Source organism: Oreochromis aureus, linkage group 6 (genome assembly GCF_013358895.1).
Source record: "Oreochromis aureus strain Israel breed Guangdong linkage group 6, ZZ_aureus, whole genome shotgun sequence".
In the NCBI taxonomy this organism is placed as follows: Eukaryota; Metazoa; Chordata; class Actinopteri; order Cichliformes; family Cichlidae; genus Oreochromis; species Oreochromis aureus.
Genome location: NC_052947.1, coordinates 19,776,121 through 19,795,259, shown reverse-complemented (window position 1 = coordinate 19,795,259; position 19,139 = coordinate 19,776,121). Strand labels below are relative to the sequence as shown.

General features: G+C 37.5%; 3 protein-coding genes across 6 annotated transcripts; all 3 read right to left on the bottom strand.

Annotated features, from left to right (window-relative positions):
• Positions 1-351: 351 nt before the first annotated feature.
• cldnd1b (claudin domain containing 1b) lies at positions 352-5,144 on the bottom strand. 2 transcript variants are annotated; one of them, XM_031752233.2, is made up of 5 exons: positions 5,001-5,144; positions 4,231-4,688; positions 3,817-3,915; positions 3,467-3,604; positions 352-1,749 (listed from the first exon to the last, which is right to left on the bottom strand). In XM_031752233.2, the coding sequence occupies exons 2-5, from the start codon at positions 4,457-4,459 to the stop codon at positions 1,529-1,531; spliced, it is 687 nt and encodes a 228-aa protein (XP_031608093.1). In that variant the 5' UTR covers positions 4,460-4,688; positions 5,001-5,144; the 3' UTR covers positions 352-1,528. The 2 variants fall into 2 exon arrangements, with proteins under 2 accessions (XP_031608093.1, XP_031608094.1); XM_031752234.2 differs by having other exon boundaries at positions 4,870-5,011.
• Positions 5,145-6,905: 1,761 nt separating this feature from the next.
• Positions 6,906-11,772, bottom strand: LOC116330133 (ecto-ADP-ribosyltransferase 4-like). Its single transcript, XM_031752340.2, has 9 exons — positions 11,670-11,772; positions 11,415-11,503; positions 10,603-11,321; positions 9,998-10,045; positions 9,700-9,882; positions 8,522-8,555; positions 8,319-8,414; positions 7,512-8,230; positions 6,906-7,258 (listed from the first exon to the last, which is right to left on the bottom strand). Exons 5-9 carry the CDS (start codon positions 9,765-9,767, stop codon positions 7,189-7,191), a joined length of 987 nt encoding a protein of 328 aa, XP_031608200.2. The 5' UTR covers positions 9,768-9,882; positions 9,998-10,045; positions 10,603-11,321; positions 11,415-11,503; positions 11,670-11,772; the 3' UTR covers positions 6,906-7,188.
• A 1,815-nt stretch (positions 11,773-13,587) lies between these two features.
• On the bottom strand, positions 13,588-18,265 carry LOC120432718 (ecto-ADP-ribosyltransferase 5-like). 3 transcript variants are annotated; one of them, XM_039613054.1, is made up of 5 exons: positions 18,143-18,265; positions 17,447-17,527; positions 16,823-16,918; positions 16,005-16,729; positions 13,588-15,409 (listed from the first exon to the last, which is right to left on the bottom strand). In XM_039613054.1, the coding sequence occupies exons 3-5, from the start codon at positions 16,880-16,882 to the stop codon at positions 15,328-15,330; spliced, it is 867 nt and encodes a 288-aa protein (XP_039468988.1). In that variant the 5' UTR covers positions 16,883-16,918; positions 17,447-17,527; positions 18,143-18,265; the 3' UTR covers positions 13,588-15,327. The 3 variants fall into 3 exon arrangements, with proteins under 3 accessions (XP_039468988.1, XP_039468986.1, XP_039468989.1); XM_039613052.1 differs by having other exon boundaries at positions 16,823-16,905; XM_039613055.1 differs by lacking the exon at positions 17,447-17,527 and having other exon boundaries at positions 16,823-16,905; positions 18,143-18,252.
• Positions 18,266-19,139: the final 874 nt, after the last annotated feature.

Sequence of the window (19,139 nt, the reverse complement as noted above, 5' to 3'; positions counted from 1 at the left end):
TTACTCATCTCCTTTAACCTCCTAAGACCCAAACTCTTTCATGGTGTCCACTTTTAATTTCTCTTTGCTATTTGGGCTGATTGGGACCTGATGAATGTAAAAACAAAGAATTACCTGATTTTTTTTTTTTTTTTTTTACCTGATTTTTGTTTCTGAGAAAAATAAGATCCACATAAGAGGTCATTCATTTTAAATTTTGATAGAACAGTGGCAGTGTAATGTCCCTGTAAGTGGATATCAGGCCCTTGTTAGAGCAAAATTTAGTAACTGGTCTAGACAACCCAAAATGTGATGTCCACATATGTGGACGCCAGATCCTAGGAGGTTAAAAGGGATTACATAAAACAAACATAAAAGTCAGCAAATGCCAAATTTATTAAGACATAATCAGTACAGTGTGCTTCTGGATACATAAAAACATTTACAAAAAGCCAGAGTGTTTACACGTCAGACATGTAACAAATCATTCTGACACAAAACATTACAGTTTGTTCTGTTTAGTATTCATCAGTGCTGACATATTACTCATTTTGGACTTTTACACACACAAAAATGTGCAAGTGGTCACAGATTCAAGAGGATTTAAACTTTTTGGAAAATTTGATTGTTATTTTAAAAAGTCACACTCTGAAACGCTGACATACTGTATCAACAGTAAACATCTGAAAGCTTACCAAACCACTCAGACAAGTAACTGTTTGAAAAGATGGGAGAACTGACTCAAACTCCAGCCTGCAAACATTTAGGTGGTGTTGAGCAGCGAACCCTCTGTAAAATGGCAGTATAGCAGATCATTTGGGGCTTAAGGTCACAGGTTTGTGTGGCATCACTTTAGCTTTTTTGTTTGTCTTTTTAAATATTCAAACTAACTAAATTAATACATCTACAAACACAGGCGACAGATGAGTGGTCACATTTGTGATGACACTTAGAAAATACCACAGGCTGAAATGAACAATCACCACAGACGATGATAAAAAGGCATGCACAGGCTGGATATTTTAAATTATGCAAAAACAGAACTGAAGAAAAAAAAACGTAAAACAAATAAAATAAACTCTTGTTTAATATTTTTTCATGCACAGAGAAAACTACCATGTCCTGGATAACTCCAGGTGTGAAGTTAAGGGCAATGTGGTGAGCAGCTTCAGAAGAAAATGGCAACCAAAAGGAAGGCAATAAAATAATGCACAAAAAAACATGGTTAACACCAGAAATAGTAAGTGATCTGCAACCCTTAAAGATTAAAACCATTAAGAACATGCTTTGGGTAAAACACAGGTTAGAAATGCAAGAAAAAGCACTGGTGAAATAACTCAAATGGTATTAAACCACCACTCCTTTCTACAGGTCTGAGATACTGGAAATTAGTTTTTTTTTCCTTTTTTAAGTATGAAAATTCTGTTACAGATGAAGTGAAAAGCACCCTTTATCCTAGTTACATCCTCTCCTAACCGGAAACCATTTTCTGAGGACGTAATGAAACCCGTAAGCTGTCTTAAACTGTATGATTGTCAGTCTCTCTCTTTCACGCTACCCTGTAAGCGGTCATGCGAGTGTAATTTTTGCGATGACTTTTGGCCGCCCACAGGAACAGAGCAGCTGCCATCATCTGCAGAGGGAAGGATATGAGGGCAAGGTAAAGAGACCAGCCCAAGGTGCCCTCCACCCCAGCAGGCAGAGGGAAATACTGGTGGACCAAATCCACCCCGGCCAGGAAACAGCAGACGGTGCCCAGAGAACACAGACCTGAGGAGTCAAAAGCAGCGATGAAGGAACGGGATGAGATCGTGTGAACGTTTATGTTTGTGGTCATTTGGATCTTTAAAAAAAAAAAAAAAAAACTGGACTAAGCTTCTAATGCAAAGCAGAAACAAATCTAGCAGATGCACTCCACCTTTATTGTACTCTGGCTAAGACCAAAGTAAATGAATGAAAGCAGAGGAAGGTTTTTGGTTGAACAAATGTTCTGGTGCAGTGCTTTTCAAAGTGGGTTCTGGGGACCCTCAAAGGTCGTCAGTCTTGAAACCTTGGGAACAAGCACCAATGGTTTTGGATGATTTGCATGCATTTTGACTTCTGTGTGAATCTTTGTCGAGACTACGATGTAACCTGGCTGACATTGGTGCTGGCATTTATGCTGGGGCAAGTGCATTATTTGTTAATTGCCCCAGTGTTTTACATGCACTGCCAGCCAAGATGAAAACAAACAGAATTCTGGGACTTTTTTCCCCTCCCGGGTCCCCGCTCTTTATTATGATCAGTTTTTTATGGGGCAAACATATTTGTCCCTCAACTTTTTCCACTTTTTCCCTCATGTCAATTCCAATAGTTTCAGCAAACTCCCTCCAGGAACTTGGTGACAATCATACCGATGCTATGATTGTTTTCTCTCACTGCAAAATTAAGTAAATAAGTAGCTGGAAGTTCACAGGAGGACTCGATGGCACTAAACAGGACAATCACAGTGGTTTCAGGTTGTGTGAACCAGACGTGTAGTTACATTTCTAGGAAGGTGCACATCAGGTTAAGCTGTACGTTATGGCGTAGGATTTTATAGGGTTTTGGGTATCTATGGCCCTAGTAAGCCATGCACAGCTGAAGCCAAAAGTCACTACAGAGGGGTGTACTACCAAGTATGTTCATAGCCAGGATTACTTTGTGTAAGCTAGCTTCACAAAACCCAAAAAAAATCCACTCAGAGATAACAGGTATCACACTGGTGGGCATCGACCATCTTTGTTCACCCTGGCTTTGTGCTTCAGGTTCTCACATAAAAGAGGTCATTTGACGCATCATTGGACTCTTCTTCAAAATGGATTGACTGAATCAATCGGAGATGTTATCAGAGAAACGGGTAACAGGGACATAAATATAACAATAAGGTGGGGAAAAAAGGATATTAACACTTGCTGCTCTGTGTTTATTTCTACCTTATAGCTCCACATAAGAACTCTAAAACTTTAAACTGGATGCAGTGAAACATTAATGGTTTCTCACTATGGTCAGTTAAAACTCTGTCCCAAAGTCATGTGGAGTCATGTGTATAAAGAGCATGTGGAAATCACCTTTCAATCACTTTTTGTTGCCTGATCAAAGTAACACTAATTGTATTGATCGCAACTGTAACTTGTAAGTTCAAAACTGCATGCCAGTAGCTGCAATTCCAGCTGTGTAAATGACATTCAGCAGCAGATAAACACAAACCATTCATTTATACAGTACGGTGTACAGTCTGAGCTGCTGTAACTTTACAGCTGGCTTCATTAGGTGGTGTTAGTAAAGTAAAACTCTAATGTTGTGTATATATAATTTACTGATTGTGCCACTAGTTTTTGTCAAAATTAATCATGCAGTAAAAATAGTAAGAAATTAAACTGTCAGTTCAGAAAAAATGCAAGATATTATATTTTTTTAAGAGACCATAAAAACTATCTTGCTTTGTAAATGTGTGTGTTTCTCTCACCTGCAAGAAGATGGAGCACTCCCACACAGAAGGTCGGTGTAAAGCTGCGGCACAAGCAGGCACAGACCCCAACGAGGACACTGAGGAACACCAGCGCCAGAGACACCAAGGGCAGCAGAAACTGGCACCTCCACAAGTCTGCACAACAATCATTACAGGATAAACTCAAACTCTGTCAATACTTTCTAATGTTTAACAAATGATGTGCAAGTAAAGACAGTGAAAGGAGCAGAAGTGAGGAAGATGGGTTAAAAAATGTAAGAATCGCTCATTAAAAAACTTTTAAAAAAATCATGTTATGAACTACAGGTATCCCAGGATAGACTGAGGGAGAGTAAGGACACACTCACATGTTCTTAGCAGGTCTTCCTCCTCATTTCCAGGTTTGTACTTTGTACCTAACTGATCAGAAAGACTAAAGCTTGAACAGCGGGTTTCCATCTTGCGATCTAAAGCAAAAAAAGTCAGAGAACACAAATCCAACTAAATCTTCTCATTAACTAACAGTGTAAAGCATTTAACACAGGACTGGGCATTATAACAATCAACTGCACTGGTTAAACCAAGGCTGAATGCAGAAAAGTCAGCGAGGCAAATCAATGTGCAGAATTAATCTAAATAAAATTCCTTAAATTTAAAAATGGAGTTTAACAGACAAATGATCTTGTTCCAGATTTTCTTCTTAAATTTAGAAAGCAGCACTATCATTAAACAAACTATTGGTCAGTGAGGATGCTGAACAGGTGTGCCACTGTGAGTAATACCTGGAGATTTGAACCAGTATGAGGGGCTGGCTACCAGGATACACCTCCACCATAGTGCCAGAGTGCCGTTCATGGGGAATATGGGTTCGCTGTTGGTTGTATTATTAGCTTCCTGGGTATTGTACTCATACCAGTGCTGAGTCCCCACAGCCACGGAGAGGTACACCGTGGCCAGCAGGCTCAGCACCGAGCCGATGACCAGAGCTGTGGCGTACCGGTTATCCACCATGGTAGAGAAGAAGACAGGTCCTTAGGAGAACAAACACAGTCTACAATGTCAAATGAGGTTTGGCTTCCTCAGTTGGAAGGCTAACAATTAGATGTCGGCTTGTTGCTTTGGCTCCACGGCATGTGGTCAGTTGGCACTGGAAATGTCCCAGTATCCGAGCATTCTGCTTTCTTCAGTTAAGCTGCATATTTGCTGCAGTTTCGATGAGGTCCACAGAAGCGTTCACAATCTGCCGAGGAATCCAACATAAGCAATACATAAGCAACAAGTACGAAATACGAGGTGGTTAGCGTCGTTTGTAGCTTAATTAGCTTGTAATTAGTGATCATAACAGCTTTGTACTCTTAATTCATGTTATTAACGTTAATTCTGCTTCACTTTGCTAACAATAACAAAGACAGCTTTCTCACTTGTGTCAGGAAGTTAGCATCCTACTTGCCAGCTGATGCTAAACATAGCTTCTTGCAGCAGAGTGCGACATTATCGAGCTATTTAACAGACACCTGAACGTTACAGATTTCACTCGAGCTCTTTTTTTTACCTCATTATTGGCCAAAACCTTCCAGTTATAGCCTTATCTCATCTTCTCTGCTCTACCGATTTGTAGCTGACCTCCGCCTTCTTCTTCGCCCGTTTTTTCTTCTTTGTTTGATGGAATGAGTTTGTACATTATGGCCACCTTCTGCTTCGGAGGAGAGGTGTCGCGATATCGGAGATGATAATCCCAGCTAAAAGAGTTCGCAATAACAGTATTGTCGCGATATCTGTGGAAAGGGTGACGCTTTAATAGTAATCAGCCAGAGTCAGTCATAATTTATTTTTTTAATTCATAAATTATAAGATAAAATATGTTTTACATTATGAATGAATCTGACTAACGCAGATTCATTCATAACGCTCTAGGAGCGTTGGAAACTGAACATAGAAACCATAACCAAGAGAAGTGCCTACAAACTATAACAACTATAAATATTACATAATATTATTAAAACTACACTTAAATTTAATCTTTTAGTTGTCGTGGTTATGGTAGATATTGCATCACACATATCAAATGTTTAGTAGACCAGACACTATTCAATTTATGCTTAGTTCAATTAAATTTTATTTATATGGCACCAAGTCACTACAACAGTCATCTCAAGGTGCTCCCAACCAACACTGCCTATCTATAGTCATAGACATGTATGCAGTTGGTAAAACCTCAATTTTACTCCTAAAAAACTTTAACACACACACACAAAAAAAACTTTTCTAGTCTTAGTTAGCATGCTACATTTCTAAAAGAAAATAATGTGTTTGTGTGTTATTTAACCCAACATGTAATTGGCGCTGGCAGACCCTTTGTACATATGAATAGTAAATCACTTTTTCCTCCATCATCCGACCTGCTGCCAGAACAAACGGATCAAACCACTGGCTCAGTCTTAGCTGTCCCCATACCCACAGTCCTGACATGAACCAGCCCCACTGATACCTAAAGTAGGTGAGTTATCTTTTGTGATAATAACACATTGTCATTATAAGCCACATAAACAGAGCAGTGCAAGTGTGCATTGCTCGTGGGAATATTTTTCCTGCTTTACCAAACTGCTTTAAGTGACCTGGTTAACTTTGATTAAGCTTCCACTCTAACATGTAGTGGTGGTGTCTTTATGAACTTCTAACAGGAATGACACATAATGCCTTCTCCTAAAGATTAAACATGACCCTTCACATCAAGCTGCACAGAGACGCAATAAAAGGCATCATTTTTTTATCCGGTTATATCTAACACATTATATTTTTACACTGATGCTTTCTGTTGTTTAAAACATTTAGTTGTGAGTTTTAAATGTTTTCTTAAAACACCAAGTCTGAATATTTGTAACAAATTGTACAAAGTTTATATCCTAGTTGTTTTGTTTAGTAACTTGAAACAAGTGGGCTTATTTGTGTAAACAAAAAAAAATGTTGTGATCCTGTGAGAGGTTTAAACTTAAAATTATTTCAACTAACCAGTGAGATCAGATTCATTAATACTCAGTATATGTGGAACTTTACCAATGATATTTTACTAATACTTTGGGCTTAATTAAATGAAAAACAAATAAACCCCAGTATTTAGAAGCCACCTTTAGCAGTAATAAGTTGAAGTAATTACTTTCTGTATGATGTTATCCGTCTGTCACATCATTGTGTTGATCTGTGGAACCCAGTACATAACATCTGGACTGGCTCTCCGTATAAAAAGTCTAGTCTCTGATCCCATCGATACTACCCAGCAGGCAGTGCAGAGCTAGGATGGAGCCAAAGCATGAGAGGATTCACTCAGGTCTAACTGCCTGTCTATCCTGCCTACTCTGATAGCATATCTGACCTTAAGAAGCCTTGCAGACCTGGTATCCTACCTTACTTACCTTTACTTTTTTTGCAAAGGGTTAAAAACATAATGTCCACAATTTAGACTTTTTGAATGCTGGATGTTTTATTAGAGCAATTTAACAGGAGCAAAACACGCTTTTTTATATTTATTTACCGATTTGCATCTCCCTTCTTTCTCCACCAGTTTTATCTCTGGACATCCAATCACCGTTGTTGACATACAAACACATGACTTCATAACACAAAAGGAACCAGAAAACTATATTTGATTATATTTCGCAGATACCACAGTCTGCCAGATCAATTATGAAAAACAATTACACAAATAAGCAAAGCAGTATTGTAGAAAATGATAACTGTTTTTACTAAACAGATAAGGATAAGGCCGCAAACACTAATACAAGAAACAGGGTGGAGACAACAGCTGGAGGAGACCTGAAGACATGGAAGCAAAGCAGAGAGACAGATTATTACTACTACTAATAATAATAATAATGATTTACTTTATTTTTTGTGAAGTATTTTTCTTATATTTTCTTATATTTGTATTTTATGGACTTGGCACATGTGACATGTTTGTATCTCCTTTAAATATGTAAATACTAGTTCAACTAACAGTTCCAAGCTTAATATGTGAAGAATGAATATACAAAAAAAATCACTTTACTTGAGAGAATATGAATCTTACCGTGAAAAGATGTAACAGTTGTGGGAGCTTTTCAACCCTGACTGTTTCAAAACAATCTCAAGGTATTCGTCATCATCCGATGTAGTTTTTGTCTCCACTTGTTCCACAGTGAAAACTTCTGCTGGAGATAAGAGTATTTCATCCAGTTCTTGGCCGCACACATAGTCTTTCAGGTTGACAAAGAAACAAGAAGTGAGATGTAAAATCATATTCTCATCGACATCTTCAAGTCTCTTTAGCTCTTCATAGTCTGAATAAGCTAAGGTGAAACTTGTAAATCTCACTGTGGAGCCTTTCTGTGGTTGGTTTTGACCATCTTGAAAAACATAAAAGTTCTTGCACTCCTTTGGCTTCAGCAGCCTCATGGAGTCCATCAGCAGGAAATGAAGAGACTTGAAGTGGAAGTGGTTTTCATAGATGCTAACATTTCCACCCATTGTCTCTATTGCTTTGTTCAGTGTTTGTATGAAGGGTCGATCTCCTTTAAGATAGACTGAAAGTGCAGCAGTATGCTCTTTTCTTCCTCCAGGGATCTGCTTTGAGCACTCGTTACTTTTATTCCACGCTTTCTGAAATCCTTTACTGTTGCTTAGTTCTTGTTTTAACACGCCTGACTCGATGAACTTCTTCATGGCCTCATCACGGCATCCATTGTACTGGTCATCTACAACATCTGTGTTATTTAGAAAACCCAGTAGTCTTGTTTCCTGTGCAGACACCTTTAATTGATATATCACATTTAAAAACACATTTTTAAATGTATAATTTTTCAAACTTTCTAATATTTGTTTGAAACACAATTCTTACTTTGCTGCAGGCAGCTGTGAAAATTATTGCAACAAGCACTTTTCTTCTGTTCTCCATTTTTTGGCCTCTTAGTCTTCTACAGAGTGCAAGAAAGCCCTGAAACATAAAATATGGATAAAAAAAAAGTTTGGTAACACTTTACATGGTCCAGAAACTTGGAAGTGACAAAATCTAAAAGACTGAAAAGACTAAAAGGCACTTACCTGGAGCAAGGAGAGCAGCAAAGAGCACATCAAACTGCAGGAAAGCAATGAGAACAACAGGGTCAGAGGAACTGAAACAAGTTAACATACAGTGCAGCTCTTTAGTCTTTCCTGTGTAACTGAGCTACTGTGTTCCTGTTAGCTGGTTCAGGTTTAGCCCCTTTAAGCTCAGCCATAAATTATCTATATATCTCTGATCTAGCATGATTTCAGTATACTGTAGCTCATGGGGGCAAATACCTCAGTACCTCGTCAATGCAGACTTTATAAAAAATGAACTGGAGTCTTACTGATGAATATAAATAAAATTTAGCCTTTACAGCGAATGTGTGTGTGTAAGCAATCAGCTTTTATTTCACTGGTGTGTAGCTTAATGATGAGAGTTACATAGTTATCGCCCTGCTGCTGGACCAGTGATGTATTGTGTTTTTAAATGTAACATAAGAAAAAAAAACTTACTGATGTCTGTCTGATATGATTACATTCATTGTGAAGCCTTTTACATTTTGTATGCTCTTTATTTGACAGAGAAACAGAAAGATTCATCAAGGCGTGGTTTTTTTAGAAGCAGGAAGATAATCGCTGACTAACTCAGGATATAAATATAAACACACTGACGACATGTGTAAACATGTTCAACTTAAAAATCCACTCCCTGGAAAATAGTCACAGAGGAAAATGTAAAAAGTGAAGAAGTTCACTAATGTTGAGAGAAAGTTCAATAAAGAAATTGATATTGACTTCACTTTTATGGATAGAAAAATTCAGTTTTTCTATCACAATCACACTTCATTAATAGGTGGTATTGGCTGTGCTCATAGCCTGAAAATTGAACCCAGTGTATTTTATACCAATTTTCTGCACCCCTTTAAAAGTTTTTAATAAATGTTTTGATTTTCTATGTGCCACTCTGCCTTGTTCTTGGCCTACTCATGCACGCCCATTGACAAAATCCTGGAAACACTCCTGCTGTGGGAGTTAAAGCTGCCACCATAAACTCCAGAATATCCAGTCTGAATCCAGCTGGGAAAAGCTGCAAGTTATTCCCCTCTCTCGTTTCTTATCATCCTTTTAAAGGCACACAATGTTTAACAAGAATCACTGAAAGTATGTCTTTATAACATATGACAGAAACAGAAAACAATATTTGATTATATTTTGGTAGCTTAATGCAACACCTTATTTGGCAGATAGCACAATCTGCCAGACAAAGTCCAAACAACTGCAAGAATAAACAAAGCAGCATTGTAGATGATAAAATTCTAAATGATAACTGTTTTTGCTAAACAGTTAAAGAAAACAAAGATAAGGCCACAAGCACTGATAGAAGCCACAGGGTGGAGACAACAGCTGGAGGAGACCTGAAGACATGGAAACAAAGTAGAGAAGGAGATTAGTGTAACAGCCATCCATCTATTTTCTGCCACTTGTCCAGCTTGTAGATATGGAAATAAAACAGTAATAATAATCATTTACCTATCTCTCTCTGTGACAGCTGTGAAAGGTTCCAGCTCTCCTGAGACCCTGAATTGTATAAGCAGAATATAATGCTTTAAGCGAAATGTGCTGATGTGTGCGTTCGTTTACTAATGCTGTCAGCATTATCAGGCCAATTCAAACCACACCCAACTCCACTGGAGAAACACTACGAGGGTTTCATAATCCTGTTTGGGTTTTTTCACTTTTTATGTCACCTCATGCTTTCCTGCTGGGAAATCTTTCGGTTGATCAAAACCTCGAGTATAATCCAGTCGTTACTTTGTATTTACAGCATTTGCTACCGCCTGTAATGAAGCAACAGGCTGTTTCATATAACACCAATGATTAGAAATGTTCATCTATATTTTTTTTAAATTGTCTAAATACCTGTTGAGATAAATAAGTATATTTTACAATTTTTTTTGTGTGGCTTGTGATGTATTTTTCTTATATGTACTTTAGACAAGTTAAATGTTTTTATCTCCTCCAAATATTTGTATGTTTAACAGCACAGTGAAAATTATTTAAGCACTTCAAAGTTTAATGTTTGGGAAATGAGCCAACAAAATCTTTTGCTTTAATTGAGAGAATATGTGTCTTACCTCGGAAAGATAAAACAGTTGTGTGAGCTTTTCAGTCCTGAATGTTTCAAAACAATCTCAACATATTCTTCACCATCCTCCATAGTTTTGCTATTTACGCCATCCACAGTGAAAACCTCTGCTGGAGATAAGAGAAATGTATCCTCTGCTTTAGTGCAAATGTGTTCTTCCAGGTTGACAAAGAAACAAGATGTGATCTTTAAAACGATGTCCTCAAACAGATCATAATAATTGTTTGGCGCTTCATAGTTTGAATGAGCTACGGTGAAACTTGGAAATCTCACTGTGGAGCCTTTCTGTGGTTGGTTTTGACCACTTAGCAGAACATAAAAGTTCTTGCAGTCCTTTGGCTTCAGCAGCCTCATGGAGTCCATCAGCAGGAAATGAAGAGACTTGAAGTGGAAGTGGTTTTCATAGATGCTAACATTTCCACCCATTGTCTCTATTGCATTGTTCAGTGTTTGTATGAAAGGCCGATCTCCTTTAAGATAGACTGAAAGTGCAGCAGTATGCTCTTTTCTTCCTCCAGGGATCTGCTTTGAACACTCGTTACTTTTATTCCATGCTTTCTGAAATCCTTCACTGTTATTTAGTTCTTGTTTTAACACTCCTGACTCAACGAACTTCTTCATGGCCTCTTCACGGCATCCATTGTACTGGTCATCTACAACATCTGTGGTCTTTTGGACATCCAATACTCTTGTATCCTGTGCAGTCACCTTTAATTGAGGTGTATCACATTAAAAACTCATTTTTTAGTCAATAATTTTTCTAACCTTCTAAAATTTGTTTGTATGAAACACATTTCTTACTTTGTAGCAGACAGCTCTGAAAATGATTGCAGCAAGAAACACTTTTCTTCTGTACTCCATTTTTTATCGACTTCTTCTTCTTCTACAGACTAAAAGAAAGCATTGCAGGATCAAATGTGGGTATAAAAGGGTTCTTTAACACTTTTCACAGTCAACTTGGATTTGGAAAGATGTAAAAAATCTAATATTTGTTTGGTTTTCTTGGAATATGACAACTTAAAAATTTAAATGTTGAAAAGACAGAAAGTCACATACCTGGAGCAAGAACAAAAAAACTTGTCTTAGCAACTCACAGAAATGAGTCTATTCAATTTCCGAGCAGCACTGAGCACAACAGGCTCGGGGGAGTACAGTAAGTTATCTTACAATGCAGCTCTATAGTTTTTCCTGTAGAAGATTGTAACTTGTCACTGTGGGACATGGTGTCCCCTTATTGGTTCTGCCTCAGCTACTGAGTTCCTATAAGCTCCCTTTTTTGGCATAACTGATGAGGCCAAGTCCCACAGTACTTCTTCAATGTAGACTTTTCAAAGTGGGCAGTTCCAAGCCCACTTTGAAATGTTGTACTTTTTCCCAAAGAAAGGGGTTAACTAGGAACTTGCAGTTCAGGTCGGCAGAGCACTTTGTCAGCACTTTTTTATTACGAAACTCTTCAATTTGAGCTAATAGTTAGGTGGATGTCAGGTTTAGAAGACAGTCAGCAAGTGTTAATTTTGTTGACTAATAGTATTAGTAATGATGAAAAGAAGATGATAACTAAATTAAAACTAATGCACGAGGACAAAAACTATGATGAAATGTAATGACACTTAAAAATGAGATGAAAATGTTCTGGAGTCTTCTTTATAACTAAAGAAGTTGTGTAGAAAGGCAGGACGAGTTTGGAAGTCCTTGTGTAGTAAAGTCAGACAAACACATTTTGATCCACCCAGGGTGGGGAGGGAGGCTCAGCTGACTAAACCTACTGTAATCTTATGATATTTAGTAAACTAAAATTTATCCAAATTATGATGAAATTAAGTTAAACTAAATCAAAATTTATTTAAAAAATTTTAATTAATTAATTTGTTAAAATGAAACTGCAGTCAGCTCACATAAAATGGAATTACTGAGTTGTGATTGTGTTTGGAGCTACAATCAACATTTATTTCCCTAATTTTTCAATTATTCAGTGGACTCTATTCTTCATTAATATATTGCTTGTTTTCATAAAGTATCAGATGCATCTTTTCAACCAAAGCTGCAATCGGATGTATTTTGTCAGTTCGTTGTCACAGCTGTACCCATTTCTCTCTCTCTTTCGTGTCGGATGAAAAGCACAGATCTTGAAGATTATGGTGAAGTTTATCATTCCACACGGTGCACAGATGATAACATTCTAGATACCAACAGACTACCAGCTCTTTTGACATTTTTTATTGACACTCACACCTCTGCAAACCACGCAGCAGGACTGGTAATCTGGGACACTGGGTATTTTCCAGAAGGGCTGCTGCACACCGGCCGTACATGCACTAACTGTCCACTCGTTCATTTTCATTGCTGATACTGAATTGCCCAATCAAATCCCTTAACCCGGCCAGTCTCTCCCCTATTGCACCTAAGAATTAACTCAACAAAACTGTACCAACTTTATTAATACCTGTTTCTATAGCTATAATAAAACCAAGTTACAAAGTAAAGTGATTTCAGGATTGGTGGTGCAGACACGACTTCAATTCAGATGTTTGAAGTTGTGTATAAGCTAACAAAGACATGTTTGGTGTACTTGATTTATCATGCCTCCAGAGTCTTAGTCCCAACAAGTGATGATCAAAAATAATTTGGTCCCTGCATAAGGTGGAAACCTGTGTGTGTGTGTGTGTGTGTGTGTGTGTGTGTGTGTGTGTGTGTGTGTGTGTGTGTGTGTGTGTGTGTGTGTGTGTGTGTGTGTGTGTGTGTCTGTCTGTCTGTCTGTCTGGAGGAGAGAGAGAGAGAGAGAGAGAGAGAGAGAGAGAGAGAGAAAGAGAAGCGTTTGTATCACTATTGTGTAACCTAATGATGAGTGTTACATTTAGGCAGTAATTACCGCCCTGCTACTGGTACAAACCTGTTAGGCTTTGTAAATGTAACACGAGGAAAAACAAACGTATTTGTCTATTTGTGTGATCAGATTAAATTAATTGCAAAGCTATTTAAAATTTCCATGTTGTTTATTTGACAGGGAAACAGAAATTCCTGATGTCTTTAGAAGCAGGAACATTTGCTGCAAGTTATTCCCATCTCTCATTTCTTATCATCCTTTTAAAGTCGCACAATACTTGACAAGAAATAACAAACAAAGTTTGCAGTATATTTTTCTAACATGCATAAAAAAGATGTAAACTGAGTCTATAATTCATAACATATGATAGAAGCAAAAAACTAAATTACACAATACCTTGGCACCCTATTGTAATACCAGATTTGGCACATACCACAATCTGGCAAATAAAGCGCCAAACAATTATATGAATAATCAAAGCAGTATTGGAAATAATAACACTCGATCGCAGTTAGTGTATTTCTAGTTCTAGTATTTTGCACCCCTTTAAAATCTTTATCAAATATTCTGAAGTAATGAAGTCTATAATTCATAGCATAAGCACAGAAGCAGAAAATTACTACTAAGACAAAGTTATTCATCACAATCTGTCAAATAACGTAAGTAAGTAAGTAAAAATTTATTTATATAGCGCTTTTCCCAGATAAAAATCACAAGATGCTTCACAATACAAAGCATGAAAATACAACATATAACAATGTAAAACAATAAAATACAACATAAAAACAACAAACTAATTGAAAGCTTGTCTATATAAAAATGTCACCAACTGCTTTTTAAAAGAATCAGTGGAGTCAGTAACAGCGTAAAAATAGTGGAAGAGAATTCCACAACCGTGGTGCCACTGCCCGAAAGGCCCAATCACCACGAGTTTTGAATTGAGTGCATGGGGCCACCGGCAGTCTCTGACCTGATGACCTTAGAGATCGGGAAGTGGAATGCGATTTCAGCAGGTGAGATATGTACTGGGAAGCTTGAACATGTAGGTCCCTAAAGGTTAGAACTAACATTTTTCAATGAAACCTAAAACTTACAGGCAACCAGTGAAGGGAGGCTAAAACTGGAGTGATATGTGATCTTCTGTTGGTGCCTGTTGAGAGTCTTGCTGCAGCATTCTTCACAGTCTGAGGATGATTTAAAGCTAATTTGTTAAAACAAATAAAAAGACCATTCCAATAATCCAAACGGGAAGAAATAAAAGCATGAATAATCATCTCAAGTTCAGCCTTTGACACCATTAGTCCGAGTTTTGAAATATTCCTTGGATGATAAAAACAGTTCTGGACCAGCCATTTGGAATGTTGCTCAAGGGAAACGGAGCTGTCAAATATGACACCAAGGTTTCTAAGGCTCGATTTAACAGAAGGCTCTAAGAAGCTGATGCTGCCTAATTTCTGAGATCATATGGTCGGGAACAATAATCAAAGTTTCTGTTTTATCATAATTTAGCTGGAGGAAGTTGTCGTTTAACCGTTGCTTGATTTCTGTCAGGCAATTACTTAAACTAGACAATTTATAAAACTCAGAGACTTTAAAAGAGCAGTATAACTGAATCTAATCAGCATAGAGATGATGGGCGATATTATTGTAGCCCCCATTTAATTTGGCCTAGGTGAAATATATATAAAGCAAAAAGGGAATTGGACCCAGGACAGATCCCTGAGGCACTCCACAAGGCAAAACTGTTGATTTGGACATCACTTGAGTCATACAAACAGTAAAAGATCTTTCAGATAAATATGACATGAACCATTTTTTTGACATTGTATGAATATTTGCAGCAATATTGTAGATGATAAAACCCAGAAAACTGAATGATAACTGTTTTTGCTAAACAGCTAAAAAACAAAACAAAGATAAGGCCGAAAGCACTGATACAAGCCACAGGATGGAGACAACAGCTGGAGGAGACCTAAAGACATGGAAACAAAGCAGAAAGGGGGATTACTGTAATATTCATACATACACACTGTCCCTTATCCAACTCACGGGGGTAACAGTCAAAGCAGATTTTCTAAACCTCCCTCTCCCCAGCTACCTGCTCTTTTTGGGGGACATCAAGGCATTCTGAAGCTAGCCAAGAGATGTAATCTCTTCAGCTTGTCATGGGTCTGCCCGGGGCCTCATGTTGAAGTGCCTCACCTGAAGTCCCTCAGTAGGACAATAGAGCAAACCAGCACCCCAATCAGGGACCTCAAGATGGCCGGGTAATAACTGGTTTCCAGAAGGAAAAGCCTCTGGGTTTCTCAGGATGTTAAAATGCTGAGTATCTTCCAGTTATTACTTTGTACAGACACTATTTACAAGCACTAAGTTATAACAGATGCAACAAACATATTTTATTATATGCACTTACATGTAAAATTTAAATTTTTTCAAATATTTAAATATTTATATCTTTAAAAATATTTTGAATGTTGACTTTACATTCCCATACTAAACATTTGTAAAACTAACATGGAAATTGTCAAACTTTTTCACTTTGTTTGAAAGACTGTGACTCTTACCGTGAAAAGATGTAGCAGTTGTGTGAGCTTTCAAGTCCTGAATGTTTCAAAACAATTTCTACATATTGAGAATCTTCATCTGCATCCACAAGTTTGCTATTTATGTCCTCCACAGTGAAAACTTCTGCTGGAGACAAGAGTATTTCATCCTGTTCTTGGCCGCACACATAGTCTTTCAGGTTGACAAAAAAGCAAGAAGTGAGATTTAAAACGACCTCCTCATACAGATCAGTTTCACTTTTTAGCTTTTCATAGTCTGAATAAGCTGAGGTGAAACTAGGAAATCTCACTGTGGAGCCTTTCTGTGGTTGGCGTCGACCACTTAGCAGAACATAAAAGTTCTTGCAGTCCTTTGGCTTCAGCAGCCTCATGGAGTCCATCAGCAGGAAATGAAGAGACTTGAAGTGGAAGTGGTTTTCATAGATGCTAACATTTCCACCCATTGTCTCTATTGCTTTGTTCAGTGTTTGTATGAAATTGTGATCCCCATTAAGATAGACTGAAAGTGCAGCAGTATGCTCTTTTCTTCCTCCTGGAATCTTCTTTGAACACTCGTTACTTTTATTCCACGCTTTCTGAAATCCTTCACTGTTGCTTAGTTCTTGTTTTAACACGTCTGACTCGATGAACTTCTTCATGGCCTCATCACGGCATCCATTGTACTGGTCATCTACGACATCTGTGTTATTTAGAAAATCCAGTAGTCTTGTTTCCTGTGTGGTCACCTTTAATCGAGATATATCACATTTAAAAACACATTTTTAAGTAAAGAATGTTTTAACCTTCTAATATTTGTTTGTATGAAACTTAATTCTTACTTTGCTGCAGGCAACTGTGAAAATTATTGCAACAATAAGCACTTTTCTTCTGTACTCCATTTTTTGTCCTCTTCTTCTACAGACTGAAAGAAAGCACTGCAGGATCAAATGTAGTCAAAAAACAGCTCTGTGACATTTTACATACAACAGACTTACACTAAGTCTGGACTGGACTACTACAGTTCTCTGTATTTGTGTCTTGAACACTCATCTCTCCACTGCATTCAAAATTCAAAATGTTGCTGCAAGTCATTTAACAGGTATTAAAGGGAAGATTACGTCGCTCGTGTATGTAGACGTACACGTATTACGTAGCTTAATTTTTTACCTTGGCTTTTAATTTAAGTTCAGTTTGTGTCCCATCTGGATTTTTTATGTTGTGGTTTCTTAGTTTTACTTTGTTTTTAGGCACATTATATTGTATTTGTTTGCTTATATAATTCATTGTCTTTACTTTATTGGTCTTACTATTGAAATATGCCATCCAAATAACATTAAAATTGACATTGACACAGTCCAGTAAATTTGGATCTGGGAAGATTTAAATTAACAATTATCTTCTCTACCTCCTGGAATTCGGCAAGTTAAAAAATTAAAATGTTGAAAAGACTGAAAAGTACATACCTGAAGCAAGGAGACTGAACTCGTATTAGCAACTTAGCGAAAAGAGTCGATCAAACTGATGGGAACCAATGAGAACAAAGCCTGGGAAGTGAAACAAGTTATTTTACAATGAACTCCTTAGTCTGAGTCTAGTTCCCAAAAGCTTGTTCAGATTTGTTGCACAATGATTTATAACCAGAGTAACACTGAGATAATTTAGCCACTTTAAGCCCAGCCCAGTGATAGCATATCTTTGTATCTCTGTTCTAACATGATTTCAAATACCTCAGTACTTCTTCATTGCAGTTTTTGCCTAAAGTAAACAGGAGGCACCAGCAATCATAGTTGGAAAATCTGGGTATCTTGAAATTTAAGGAATGAAAATGCACCAAACAATGTGAATAATTTGGTCTCACAGAACTGTTCACCACACTGGGCAGTAACAAATGAACTTAACTGACAACAGTTTGATGTTGAGAGGTGTCATGATCTATCCACTTTTGAATTTTTCAGTTTTGCCCACCTGAAGAGCTAAACTAAAAACTTGGAAATGTTAAAACATGCCCTGATTCAGCTTGGATGAAACATGCCCACTGACACCTTTTCAGTGCACTTTTTATTTCACCCTGCTCCACCCTGACCTTGGAAAATGACTGACAGTCACTTGCTCCTGAAGCACCAAATCTTGATTTAATTTCTTTAGTGGAGAGTACTCACAGACATCGAGCAGACATCTATACTCCGATTGCAGCTGATTTTCTGGAACTGCCAGTTGTTTCACACTTCTGTCTGTAGCATTACAAAGGCTGGGACACAGTCAAGCCCTGCTCTGCCTCTCCACTCACTCTCCTGCGTCTCCCAGTGTCTCTCATCCCTCCCACTAAACCCCTTTTAGCCCTCTGGCTGATAGAGGTCTGTCCTGATTGGCTGATGCCAGTGTCCTTCAAGGCCATGAACTCACACAGGTGTGAGCACTAAAAAATGAACAAATTTACAATAAAAGCATGAAATAAAATTCACAACCATTAAAGATTAACTCATGTAATTCAAAAAACAAACAATAAATCAATAAGAAGTACATCCAGCAAACTTCCCTGACAGCGCTGTTGTTGGCAATATCATCATCTACTGCTGGCTCAGTTACAGGTGAGTACAAACCAGTCCATCCTACAGCTTTACCAACACATCTGAATATATTTGATACTTTATTTATATATTAAATGCTATTTTGGAGAGTTTTATTTGTTTTATTAGATCAAGATTAGGATGTTTCTGGTCATAAGTCTGAAAATTTGTAAGAAATTGTGCAAGCGTTATATGTTGTCTTTTTTAGTAACACATAGGTAGTGGGCTTTTATTACACAGCATACATGGTGCTTTAAAAATGGGACTTCATTACAGCAGTCACAGTCTTATGGAAAAAATGTCTTTGCATAAATGTTTTGGATTTTCACTCAGTAACATCACATTTTTAAGGGTGTTTACTATATTTTATAGGGAAAATTGTCCCAGATTGTTGCACATTGTCAGGTGTGTTAGTCTGTCTGTAAATAAATTATCCTATAAACATGAGTCATTCATTATTATTTTTACTTTAACCAGCAGGAGTAAAACCTTGAAGTCATATGCAAGATCGTATGCTGACAGCATTTAGCTCTACTGTTAAACTTTTCCAACTGTGGACTCATAGCTTCTTTTTAAACTGTAATAAACT

Bases quoted from the DNA above. Each gene is read 5' to 3' on its own strand.
- cldnd1b (XM_031752233.2), bottom strand. From the start codon at position 4,459: ATGGTGGATAACCGGTACGCCACAGCTCTGGTCATCGGCTCGGTGCTG. The intron at 3,605-3,816 runs GTGAGTGTGTCC...ATTGTTGTGCAG, and splicing joins GGAAGACCTGCTAAGAACAT to ACTTGTGGAGGTGCCAGTTT. The intron at 1,750-3,466 runs GTGAGAGAAACA...TTGACTCCTCAG, and splicing joins AGTGCTCCATCTTCTTGCAG to GTCTGTGTTCTCTGGGCACC.
- LOC116330133 (XM_031752340.2), bottom strand. From the start codon at position 9,767: ATGCTGCTTTGTTTATTCTTGCAGTTGTTTGGACTTTGTCTGGCAGAT. The intron at 8,415-8,521 runs GTAAGTGCCTTT...TTTATGTTTCAG, and splicing joins TGCTGCTCTCCTTGCTCCAG to GGCTTTCTTGCACTCTGTAG. The intron at 7,259-7,511 runs GTAAGATTCATA...CCATGTCTTCAG, and splicing joins AACTGTTACATCTTTTCACG to GTCTCCTCCAGCTGTTGTCT.
- LOC120432718 (XM_039613054.1), bottom strand. From the start codon at position 16,882: ATGGAGTACAGAAGAAAAGTGCTTATTGTTGCAATAATTTTCACAGTT. The intron at 16,730-16,822 runs GTAAGAATTAAG...TCTCGATTAAAG, and splicing joins TCACAGTTGCCTGCAGCAAA to GTGACCACACAGGAAACAAG. The intron at 15,410-16,004 runs GTAAGAGTCACA...CCATGTCTTTAG, and splicing joins AACTGCTACATCTTTTCACG to GTCTCCTCCAGCTGTTGTCT.